Source organism: Poecile atricapillus, chromosome 3 (genome assembly GCF_030490865.1).
Source record: "Poecile atricapillus isolate bPoeAtr1 chromosome 3, bPoeAtr1.hap1, whole genome shotgun sequence".
NCBI lineage: Eukaryota > Metazoa > Chordata > Aves > Passeriformes > Paridae > Poecile > Poecile atricapillus.
Window position 1 is genome coordinate 790537 of NC_081251.1, and position 12681 is coordinate 803217.

Below are 12681 nucleotides of genomic sequence, written 5' to 3' on the forward strand. Positions count from 1 at the left end.
CTGCTCAGAGGGGACAGGGACTGAGCCCAGGAGGGCTCAGGGGAAGGGACAGAGCTTGGAGCAGCCTGGGACAGTGGGAGGTGTCCCTGCCCATGGCAGGGGTGACATTGGATGGGCTTGGAGGTCCCTTCCAACCCAAACCATCCTGGATTCCACCTCAGAAACTGGAATTGCAGAGTGAGAAGGTGCAGAGAGCCTCAGGGGAAGCAGAAGATGCACAGGACCCTCAAAGCAGTGACATGGTGACAGCTGGGACATTCCTATTGGAAAATTACCCCTCAAGTTCTCCATTTAAACAAGTGCCCAAGAGCTTAACCTAAAGAAATGGGCTTGGGGAGCCTCCTGAGTCTGGGCTGGGGATAACCAGGAGCTGGAACATGGAACAAAACATCCCTGGAGGTGTCCAGGAAGGCCTGGACGTGGCACTCAGTGCTCTGGGGACAAGGTGGGGATTGGGCACAGCCTGGACTCGATGGGCTGGGAGGGACTGTCCCACCTTAATGACTCTGGAATTCTGGGGTTTGCAGCACAGCTCCAGGTCAGTTTAAAGATCACAAAATCAATAAAAAACAAAGCAAAACACCTCCAGAACTCAATACAACAAGCACAGGAGAGGAAACAGTCCACAAACACTGGGATTGCTTGGGAGTACTCACATCTGAGCTTGTCCAGGATCTTCCCCCCACACATGGTGGCCAGCATGGCTTTCACCGAGAACACCGTCAGCTTCCCGTGGCCCTCGCTGCAGGGAAAAGCACCCGTGAGCAACTCCCCAGGGAAGGGAGCAATCCCAACACCCCAGAGGCACCCAGGAACAATGGGAATAACAACAATCACCCTCAGTAACTGCCAGTGCCTTCAAGGAACTGAAACTAAACGTGCTGGACAGGGAATTCATAGTGGCATGGAAAATGGGGAAAGCACAGGGTGGGTGTGGGCAGAGCTGGAAAAGCAGAATTCTCCTGAAGGGAGGCTCTGAGAGAGCTGGAGAGGGGCTTTGGACAAGGGCCTGGAGGGACAGGAAATGGTTTGGGTGGGAAGGGACCCCAGAGCCCCTCCAGTGGCACCCCTGCCATGGCAGGGACACCTCCCACTGTCCCAGTGTCCAGCCTGGCCTTGGGCACTGCCAGGGATCCAGGGACCCTGTGCCAGGGCCTGCCCACCCTGCCAGGGAACAATTCCTGCCCCAAATCCCATCCAGCCCTGCCCTCTGGCACTGGGAGCCATTCCCTGGCTCCTGGCCCTCCATTCCTTGTCCAAAATCCTTCTCTCCACTCTCCTGGAGCCCCTTTGGGCCCTGGAGGGGCTCTGAGCTCTCCCCACATTCAGAGTGAGAACTGTGTGACATTCCAGCAGCACAGGGATGCAGTTCCAGCATGGATGGGCAGAGTTTACAGAAGGCTGCCTGCCTGCCGTGCTGCTGAGCTCCTGGAGAGGGAGCCTGAGCCCAGGGCACAGGGAGGCAGAGCAGCTGCTGCCCCTGCTGGGATCCAGGAGCTGCTCCCACACGAGGCACAACTTACATGGCTGGGGGACAGTGGGGAACAAAACCCTGCCTCTGTCTAAAGCCTCCATCTTCTGGGGCAGCTCCTCCAAACATGCCCATTCCTGGGGCTAAATCCTGTGTTCTTCAGTGTGAGCTGTCTCAGAGTGACCAAACTTGTCTCAACCAACATTAAAGCAGCGCTGAATGAAACTCCCCTGGGTTCTGCTGGCACAGAACCTGCTCTGAGCCTCGTGCTGGTTTTATTTGTGCTCAGTGAGACAGGGACTGCCCTCAGCTCTGGGCTCTCTGAGGGACACACTCAGTGTCTGTGAGGTGACAGTAACAAATTGTCCCATCAGGAGAGCATCAAAGTCTGGACATGACAAACACAACATCTCTTTGGCACACTCAGGGCTGGGTAAATCCAGGGGTAGAAGCAGAAGCCAAGGTGAAATAAAAGCTGATTTGGAGAAAGGCAAGAGCAAAAGTAAGAAATGGCAAGCACAGCAAAGGACCTGCAGCTGCTGCTCAGAGAACACAGAGGGGCACAGCTACTCAGGATCAGCAAACGCTGCAGGGAGAGCCTGTGAGAGAAATGCAGAAAGCTGGACATGAGGAGATGCCCAGACAGAACCCTGAGCAAGAAATGAGCTCATTTTCCAGCCAGGAAATGAGAATCAGCTCTATGGGGTCACAGCACACTGGAGGGGGCTGCAAACTGACTGTGCAAACAGGGCTGAGTTTAAAAAGGCTCTCTCTGAGCAAGAGTCAACAAAACACGCTGGCTTCCCAAGCACTGAGCCCCCAGGAGGTGCCAGGCCCAGCTGAGAACAGGGATCCCAGCAGTCCCAGAGGCTGCAGCTCCCCCAGAGCAGCTCTGGCCACGCTCACAGAGCAGCCCAGGGACGCAGCAGGAGGAGGAGGAGGAGGAGGCAGTACTGGCCTGTCATAGGCTGCTACCATGAAGTTGAGGAGGAGGCTGATGGACTGCTCCACGCTGATCTGGTGTGTGGAGGGCAGGCGCTTGTTGAGCTGGTAGTAGATGGAGGAGATGATGGTTTCCAGGCGGGACACGTTGATCTCCGCCCCGTGATCCAAAGTGTTAAGGCCGTTGTCTCGGAAGGCTTCGATCATATTCCAGATATCAACGAGGTGAACTGAAAAGGAAGGAAAAACAATTAACTGCTGTTCTGCCAGGGTGCAAGCCCGCTGTGCTGGCACTGCCTGTGCACAGGGTCAGCTCCCCTCGGGCAGGAGACACCCAGCTCGTCCCCACAGCTCCTCAAGGGACACTGCAGGGCCCAGATGTGGCTTTTATTCCACCCTTCCACACCTGGGGCTCTGCCAGAAACAGTTCCTGAAGGAGCAGAGCCCTCTCCCCTGAACATGCAGTGGTTTAGGCACCAGAATTGCTCCTGGCAGGGTGGGCAGGCCCTGGCACAGGGTGCCCAGAGCAGCTGGGGCTGCCCCTGGATCCCTGGCAGTGCCCAAGGCCAGGCTGGACACTGGGACAGTGGGAGGTGTCCCTGCCATGGCAGGGGTGACACTGGAGGGGCTCTGAGGTCCCTTCCCAAACCCAAACCCCTCTGGGATCTGATGATGCTCTAAATCCACTACAAACTGTTGACAGTTTTGTTGGATAAATTTTGAACACCCTTGTGCTGACTTGTAGAGTATTGAAGGAGGAACTTGATGTTCCAGTTAAACTCTGAGTGTTTCCAGTTGATCCAGTTCCCAAACCCAGAGTATAATGTTTGCTAAACACAGGTCTGGGGCTCCAAAGCGTTCCCCCAAATTTCCCTGCTGGATCTAAAGAGTGTTAACAGCGTGGAGAAAACCTTTTCCAAACCACAGTAAGTGATTTGCAGAACCACATTAAACAATATTTCGAAATGTTTCCAAGCTTTAAGGTTTGCAGGAGGGTGGAGAAGACACCTGAGGATCAGCAGCCACCCACACTGACCATGACCCAGCACCCAGAGGAGAGCCATGGTGAATCCACTGCTCACCTCCCCCCAGAAGGGTCTGCAGTCAGACTGGTGCCTTTCTTACACTAAACTCGTTTTGTATTTCTCCCAGAAAACCTCCCCAAGGAGCGAAGGCAGGCTGTTCCCACCCCCTGGAGCAGCCTGTGAGCAGAGAGAGCCCTGAGCTGCACCCCAGGCCAGGGTGGCAAAGGGCCCAGGGCTGGTGTACAGAGCTCAGGGGCTGGCACTGCTTTGTTCTCCCTGCTGGAAAATAGAGATTTCATCCAACACCTGCAACTGCAGCCAGCAGAGACACTGTGCCCAGGCTGAGCAAAGGCATCTGGCCATGGCCACCACAGCCCAGGGACACAGCAGGGACACGTGTCCCTTCTCCTCAGCCCTTCTCCTGGCCTCCTCCTCCTCCCCAGTGCGGGCACAGTTGCTGTGCCCTGGATTAGGGATCTCCTCCCACACCTCTGCTGCTGGGCTCCTTGCTGTGTCCAGCCCAGCAGGGGCAGGGCACCAAGTGCATCCAGTTCCCCTGGGATCCAGCAGTGCCCTGGAGCAGAGAGGGGACAGCCTGCAGCGCCCAGAGCTCTGCATGTCACACATGTCCCCTGTGCTCCCTGGGGTGCTCTGGGTTCCAGGGCAGAGAGGGGACAGCCTGCAGTGCCCAGAGCTCTGCATGTCACACGTGTCCCCTGTGCTCCCTGGGGTGCTCTGGGCTCCCTGTCAGGAGACAGCCCTCTCACAGCTCGAGACCATCTACAGCCAGCTCTGAGGGCAGCCAAACACCACAGCTGCCCTTGGACTTCACATCTCCTGAAGAGCAAACGTGAAGATACCACAGAGGCTCGGGCAAGCATCGCTGCCCCTTTTTAATCCCATATTTAATTGTGTGTTAGATCTGTGCTGAAGGCAGAGCTGGCAGGGCCTGACCCCAGTGCAGAGGGGCTGGGTGAGCACTGAAGCAGCCCTGCAGGAAGGAGCAGGGTGTGAGGAGGAGCCTGGACACCACTCACGGTTGCACCTCTTCTGCACGAAGCGCAGCTTGCAGGCGGTTCTGTACGTGGAGAGCCGGATCACGTCGAAGTTCTGGGCTCCTGCAACAAACCACAGGTTTGGGGCTTTGCTTCCCTCTGCAACACCCAGCAAACCTGATGCTGCTGAGAGGAGGACTTGGAAAAAGGCTCGAGGGTCTCCTGTGACACCTCCCCAGCCACAGCTGGGGACCCTGTGCTCAGGTGAGACCCCAGCCCTGGGGATCCCAACAGCACAAGGAGCTGGAGCTGCTGGAGAGAGCCCAGAGGAGGCTCCAAGGTGATCAGAGGGATGGAGCAGCTCTGCTGTAAGGAAAGGCTGAGAGATCTGGGATTGTTCAGCCTGGAGGGGAGAAGGCTCTGGGGTGACCAAACTGCAGCCTTGCAGTACCTGGAGGAGCTCCAGGAGAGTGGAGAGAAGGATTTTGGACAAGGGCTGGAGGGACAGGAGCCAGGGAATGGCTGCCAGTGCCAGAGGGCAGGGCTGGATGGGATTTGGGGCAGGAATTGTTCCCTGGCAGGGTGGGCAGGCCCTGGCACAGGGTGCCCAGAGCAGCTGGGGCTGCCCCTGGATCCCTGGCAGTGCCCAAGGCCAGGCTGGACACTGGGACAGTGGGAGGTGTCCCTGCCATGGCAGGGGGGGAATGGGGTGGGATTTAAGGCCCTTTCCCACCCAGACCACCCCATTATTCCACAACACCACCACTCTGGAAACAAACCAGTATAAATATGCAGTTTTAAGATGGAGCTCCCTCAGTCTGGGACTGGAATTTAGGACATGTTGGCCTAATCCAGAAATTCCCTTCAGCCCCTTGCAGGACAGCAGGATAATGTGATGTCATGCAAACACAAATTCTTAACTCTTCCAGAGTTGGATCCTGCACAAATCAGCCCCCAAACCATTTCTCAAGTCACACCAGCATTGCAGGGCCATCTTTTATCTTTTTTTAAGGCCCAGGGTGCTCTGTCTGTTGTCACTATTCATTTAAATAGTTGCCCACAGACCTTAGGCATTGGCACAGATGAGAGATGTGACCATTCCCTAAGGAAGGAGATTCCCAAAACCTAGGGATAATGACCTTCCCAGGAAGCTGGGACTGCCCTTGGGCATCTCCTGCTGATTTTCCCTGCATGGGGCTTGTGGGACAGGGCGGGGATGATCTGGTGCAGCTGTCACAGGGAAGCTCTCAGTGAAGAATAAATGACATTATGTCTTCAGATTTCCTACTTACTCATTTCCATGAACAGCTGCCTCTTCTCTGCCATGGTCCTCCTCCTCTTCCCACTCTCCTCAATCATTCTGGAGACAAAAATGGCAAAAAACGCTGTTTGTGTTAGAATTGCTGTCACAAGAGCGACTTGCTGTGAACAGCAGGATTCTGTCCCTCAGCAGGAACAGTCTGCTTCTGTTTGGGAATTCCAGGACACAGACAGACAGCTCTCAGCATTATCCCATTCCACACACACACCTCAGGCTTGTTAACACCTTCCAAGGCACAGGAAACATGAATTCTCAACACCTGAATTTAGTTTGAAAAGCTCAGAGCTGCGTTAATACAGCAGAAATATTCCAGAAGGAATTCCTTTGTGTTCCAAGGGGTTTTGTTTGCAAAACACAGAGTGAGTCAGGAGCAGGGGAGATGTTGGAGACCTTGGGCAGGAGGAACAAGCTGATCCCACTCCCTGCCTGGCTGACAGGGGCCAGTGACCCCTCTTTTCTGCAGGATCACAGAATCCTTTAGCTGGGGAAAGACCTCCCAGGATTTGTGGGGATGCTGGGTTTGGGGGAATGTTGGCTTTAAACAAAACTTCTTAAAATTCATTTAACTTTGAACCCAAACACCTGAGGTCAAATGGGATTTGTCAGGGAAGTAAAGAACTTCCAGCTAATTGAGCTGGAAATAAAAACAGTTTGGTGACAGAGGCCTCTCTTTGCCAGGAAAACAGATTAAAAGAGGAACAGGAGCAGGGAAGAGCTTGTACTCCAAGGTAAGGGGGCACAGGGACAATTCAGCAGCTCTCAGGGCTTATTTCACTACACAGTCCTAAAAGATGCCAAATTTCAGTCCCCTGCAGCAAAAAAAATTCAAGTTAATTCAGCATCAGCGTAAAATCTAATTTATACTTCAGCTAATGATTACATTATTCTCTGGTTACCAGATTCACCAACTTAAAATCCATTAAGTATAGGTTTTATGTGTCTAACCCCCAAAAAAGACAAAAATCCCAAACAATTCTTCTCCAGTTCCATCCAGACCTACAGGAGGCAGTTGGCTCAGCCTCCCCAGCCCAGCCTGCAGCAGGAGCAGCAGCAAAGTCGTGCCTTGGCCCTGGCACACGTCCCTGAGGAGCAGCCTTGGCACAGCTCTGGCACTTCCACATTTCCTGCTGGAACCCCACAGCCTGCAAACCACCAAAGGCTTTTTGCTTTTCAGAAAGGAAAGCAAGCACATGGGCTCTGACCTGAAAATACACTGCATTTCCTTGGCTTTTCCTGCTTTAGAAAGCCATAGCCTCAGAACCAATGTGCTGCTGTGTTGTTATTGGGTTTATTTCACAGGGAAAAGGCTCAGTGGTGCTTTTTATGACTTGTAAAGTTGGGAGTTTTGGGCACACAAGCTTCCAGTCCCATCTCATTCTGCACAAAGCACCTGACAGCACCATGACTTCCCCCTCTGTCCCCAGAGATTCCTCATTCGTGGAATCCCAGGATGGTTTGGGTGGGAAGGGACCCCAGAGCCCCTCCAGTGGCACCCCTGCCATGGCAGGGACACCTCCCACTGTGCCAGTGTCCAGCCTGGCCTTGGGCACTGCCAGGGATGGACCAGCCCCAGCTGCTGTGCTCAGGCTGGCACAGAGAGGCACCTGCCCATGCCAGGACAGGAGTTCCAGGGGTCACTCCCAGAGCCAACGCTGCCACACAGAATTCCTGGATAATGAGCTCAGCGTGACCGAGACAGACCCAATTCCAGTTCAGAGGAGCTGAGGCTCACCCTCTGTGCCCTCTGCAAGGAAAAGGAGGGACTCAGCTCCTGCCTGAAATGAGACCTGAATGAGGGATCTGCTCTCTCCATGATCCCAGAATCCTTCAGTAGGAAAATCCCTCCCAGCCCATGGAGCCCCAGCTGTGCCTGATCCCCACCTTGTCCCCAGCCCAGAGCTCTGAGTGCCACATCCAGGAATTCCCTGCACACCTCCAGGGATGAGACTCCAGCACCTCCCTGGGCAGCCCCTGCCAAGGCCTGAGCTCCCTTTCCAGGCAGAAATTCCTGCTGCTGGCCAAGCTGAGCCTGCCCTGGCCCAGCCTGAGGCCATTTCCCCTTGTCCTGTCCCTGTTCCCTGGGAGCAGAGCCCGAGCCCTCCTGGCTGTCCCCTCCTGGCAGGGACTTGTGCAGAGCCACAAGGTCCCCCCGGAGCCTCCTTTTCTCCAGGCTGAGCCCCTTTCCCAGCTCCCTCAGCCTCTCCTGGGGCTCCAGCCCCTTCCCAGCTCCTCCTCCCAGGATTCCCAATGCAGCCTCAGCATCTCCTCCAGTCTCCTGGCTCAAAAGGAGGTTTGTGCTTTTCCCTGGGGGCACAGCTCCGCCCTGGATCTGCTCACCACTCCAGCCAAAGGCGCTGCTTGGACTCAGGAGCTGTCCCTGCTGCTTCCCTCCTGCTCCAGTCTGAGGGGAAACTCCTCGGGGATGATCTGGCTGGGCAGGGCCACACGTCCTCAACAGAGTGCAGAGAGAATCCAGGAATGGAAACACAGAATGGCTCAGGCTGGAAAAGCCCTCGGAACCCTCGAGCCCAACCATCCCCAGCCCTGCCCCAGCCACCACTGCCCTGTCCCCAAGTGCCACATCCACAGGGCTTTGAACCCCTGCAGGGATGGGGAACCCTGTCCTGGGCAGCTGTGCCAGGGCTGCAGAGCCCTTTCCATGCAGGAATTGTTCCCAATATCCAGCCTGAGCCTGCCCTGGCCCAGCCTGAGGCCATTTCCCCTTGTCCTGTCCCTGTTCCCTGGGAGCAGAGCCCAACTCCCACATTACTGCCAAATATTTGGAAAAGTGGTGGAAATTAGGTTCTATCAGAATAATTGACAAACCTGTTTTTAATCCCTGAACCATCAGACCCAGAAGGATCCCTCGGTGATGAGGCTGGGAAGAAGGAAGATGGAGACTCTTTCTCGAGTTCAAAACGGGAATGAACCAAACCCACAAGAACTGCAACTATGTTTGGGATGCAAATTACAGTGCTCAGCTCCCAAAACAGGGAAGGGAAGCAGCAGCTTGGCCTGAGCTGGTTTGGTTTGTTAGGCTGGGTTCTTTGAAGGGGCTGGGGAGGCAGGGTTTGGGGTTTGGTGAGGATTTTTGGGGTGGGTTTTGCTTCCTTGTTTGCTGGTTCCTTGCTTTTTAAAAAAATTGAAGCAAAATCCATGAGCAAAGTGCCAGGAAACACAACAGGGGCTGGAATGATGTGGCAGCCAAGAATTCCTGAGGTGGCTGCTCACATTCCATGGGCACATGGAGGGGAAACCACTCCAATACAGAATCCCAGGATGGGTTGGAGGGACCTCAGAGCCCATCCAGGGCCACCAGGACACCTCCCACTGTCCCAGGCTGCTCCCAGCTCAGTGTCCAGCCTGGCCTCGGGCACTGCCAGGGATAGCAAGTCCAGTTCTTTGGAAATCCCTACTGAAAAGCAAAGTTCAACTAAAAGCAGAAAGCGATGCAGCACCTTAGAAAACTGACTGACTGTGCCTGATGTGAACTTCCAAGATTTTCTAGCTTCCCTTCATACTTCCACCTCTCCCCCCTTCTACAGGTCCAACACTTGTTTGGCCTCAGGAGCACCCTGTGACAGAGTGAACAGCAAAGCCAATTTATAAACTCCACACCAACTACTGTGGAAAATCCTGCACTCAGCCACCACCTAAAATCCCTTTAATATCCTGACATTTTTCTTGTTTCAATTGGTTGACACCTTTTTTCTCTCCCTGTTTCTCCCCCACTGCTCTGTGCCAGGGCTGTCCCTGTCAGAGCTGTGCCCAGGTGAGATTTGTACCCCCCTGGCTGTCCCCTGAGAGCCCTGGCTGTGCTGTGCTGTGCTGGCTGTGCCCTCTGGCTCCCTGCAGGTGCCCCCAGCTTCAGGCCAATACTACAGGACCTTGCTTAGCAGGTTTCGCTCTTCTTGGAGCTCATCAGCTGTAGGTAACGGCCCAGGGACGGCTCCACAGGCACAGCTGTGCTCAGCATGGCCTCCTCAGCCACGCTGCTGCTGCCTCCCCTTGTTCTGCTTCATTCTGCAATTCCACCTACAAGGAACACTCCAAAGGAGCTTCTGACCTTCAGGGCTTGAGAGCCACTTCCAGACCTTGGTTTGCACCGAGCCGCAGCCTCGACAGCAGGAACAGAGAGAGAAAAGTTCATTTACCACTTATTAAATCTGACTTGCTTCAGGTTCTTGGTGTTGCATGTCATTAGAGAAAAAAGTATTTGATGTCACTGATTAAACTGCAGTTGCTGCATGAGGATAAAATTGTGCCCACACCTATTTATGGTCAGAAATAACTTGTAATTAAAATAAACCAGAAAACCAGTTTGGGGCATGGGCTGATCTGAGCGGTGTCTGACACATGGAAGGAGGTTCAGTGACTTTCTGTCATTTTTCTGATCAGAAGGAACAACTATTCCTGGTGTTTCAAGGAAATGCTTTCCTCCTTTGTCAGTTCATTCACTCCTGAAAATGTAACTTTAATAAATAACATAACTGGGATGAAGATGTTGAATAAAAATTGAGGGCATACCTGTGCTGGCAGAAAAAGTTACTGGTGTCCATTGGCTTTGGCACTTCCTTGCTTTGGGCTTCTGAACTCATCTGGCTTCAACTGACATTTGATTGAAATCATCTAAAATAATTTCTGAACTGTCATAAATGTTTTGTTAAAATATAAATTTAAACTTACTTACAACATAAAGGTGCATATATTTGCTCAAATCAGATTTCAATAAAAATATGAAGTATTTTTCCTTTTCTAACTTTTACAAGGACCCCACAATGACTGATTGAATCCCCTCCTCTCCCTCTGTCTATCCAAAATATCTGATGCTCTTACTCATTTCTTTGTTCTCCTGGTTCATATTCTGAATCCCTCTCCTCAGCAGTCAAACATAATTAATCAGAAATACTCCTTTGTTCCCCTGTGTCTTTTCCTAGGAAGAGGAGTGACCTAGAAGTGATTTCAGGGGGACACATCTGACCCCTGGAAGAGAAAAGACAAACCTTTCATGCTTACTCAGACTGGCAACATCTTTTAAAGCACATTTTAACCACTTCTGACAATTCTTCTAATTTATCATTACCATTTTAAACCCTGTTCTCATCATTTATAGGATAAGTAACCGAAGCAAAAGCAACTGTGCACAAAAAATACCCTAAAATGTTATTTCTGCATCTCCAGCAAGTCCAGGAACATTTCTGGGAAGCACCATGCAGCTTCCAGCAGCAGCTTCCCCAAAACCCAGAGGTTTGGATCTCTCACTGGTGTTTGTACATGTCCTGCACTCAGATGATTGTGCAAGATCTTTACAAACCAAAACTGACTCCAGCCTTGGAGGGTGGAAGGAAAAACCCACTTGGCTAAGAGCCAGGACACGGACTGTAACTTCCCAGTGATTACAGCTCTGCAGGGAAATTCTAAACAAGTCAATGGTTCCTTTTTTTATCTCCATAAATCCAGTGGATCCAAAGCTGCTCTGGAAGATTCTGCAAAAACCTGCTCAAATAATGCAGCTTCATTAAAAATTAATCCAATAGTTTAGGAAAACAAATAGTATTGAAGCATAAAGCTTTCCCTCCTGCAGGCCTTGCCATTTCTGCTGGAACTGTGAGGTTCTTCCAAGGCACAAGAAGCCATCTGGTTTGTTCATGCAGGACACAGCATGTGGCAGCACAGCCCCACAGAGCCCTCAGTTACTGGGCTGGAAAATCACTGATGGACAGGGACACTCCTGGCTGGGATAAACCTGGGGATGGAGGCACATCCAGCTGGGAACGGGCACCAGTGGGCTCAGGGCTGCCTCAGGCCTGCTCAGCACCTTCATGGATGCTCTGGACACGGGGATGGAGGGCACCACCCTGGCTCAGCTCATGGACAGCCCCAGGGGGGTGGGATGTGGATCTGCAGAGGGCTCAGCACAGGCTGGAGCCATGGAGGGTCAACAAGGCCAAGAGCTGGGTCCTGCACTGGGGTCACACCAACCCCATGGAACGCTCCAGGATGGGAAGGGAACGGTGCTGGGAAGGGGCTGGAGCGTGTCCAGGGCAGGGAACAGAGCTGGGAAGGGGCTGGAGCCCCAGGAGAGGCTGAGGGAGCTGGGAAAGGGGCTCAGCCTGGAGAAAAGGAGGCTCCGGGGGGACCTTGTGGCTCTGCACAAGTCCCTGCCAGGAGGGGACAGCCAGGAGGGCTCGGGCTCTGCTCCCAGGGAACAGGGACAGGACAAGGGGAAATGGCCTCAGGCTGGGCCAGGGCAGGCTCAGCTTGGCCAGCAGCAGGAATTTCTGCCTGGAAAGGGAGCTCAGGCCTTGGCAGGGGCTGCCCAGGGAGGTGCTGGACTCTCATCCCTGGAGGTGTGCAGGGAAGGCCTGGTGGTGTGTCCTGGGGTGGCTTTGTGACCCTGGTATCCCCAATCACCTGGTTTATGTTACATATTAGGTTCTGCACCTTTAAGCCTGGCTCTGAGAGTGAGGTGGGGGAAGAAGCAGCTGCAGTTTGTGTTCAGAAGGAGCCCTCACTCCCCCACATCCTGCTCCTGGACTGCAGCACAGACAGACAGCAGGACAGAGCTCTCCTTTGCTGTTAGTCTTTAGCTGGCTGAGCTTGGGGCTCAGTGCTCCTTGGGCACAGGCTGCATTTAAGAGGATTTTTACAATGGAAATCACTCTGTGATTCCAGAAAAAGTCCCTGGTCTAAGGCCCAGGGTGAGCCCAACAACCTCACCTGCCCACCTGGTCAGAAACTGATAAAGATTGTACTGGATTCAAGTTAAAGATGAACAAGTAACAATACTTAATCAGAGGTTTCTTTGAAAGCCTTCCAAAACTTTTAACACAGGTTCCCTCCAGACAAAACAGAACAAATTCAAACCCAGGAGAGTTCCAAAGCACCTGAGTTTCTGTGACTTCACATCTCTAGGAGTCAGCTGAG

The 12681-nt window shown here is 53.2% G+C and overlaps 1 protein-coding gene across 15 annotated transcripts in view; it reads right to left on the reverse strand.

Annotated features, from left to right (window-relative positions):
- DTNB (dystrobrevin beta) overlaps positions 1–12681 on the reverse strand; it is a 138767-nt gene that overhangs the window by 121353 nt on the left and 4733 nt on the right. For 13 of the 15 annotated variants that reach the window (XR_009277127.1, XR_009277126.1, XM_058834267.1 and 10 more), the window contains exons 3-6: positions 5726–5793; positions 4476–4556; positions 2430–2643; positions 657–742 (exon numbers count right to left, since the gene is read on the reverse strand). Coding sequence is in view for 13 of the 15 variants with exons in the window: in XM_058834267.1 (XP_058690250.1) it covers positions 657–742; positions 2430–2643; positions 4476–4556; positions 5726–5792 (448 nt within the window). In the remaining 2 variants the exon portion in view is untranslated. Of the gene's footprint in view, positions 1–656; positions 743–2425; positions 2644–4475; positions 4557–5725; positions 5794–12681 lie in introns of those variants that run through there. The other 2 variants (XM_058834263.1, XM_058834268.1) reach the window with 2 other exon arrangements.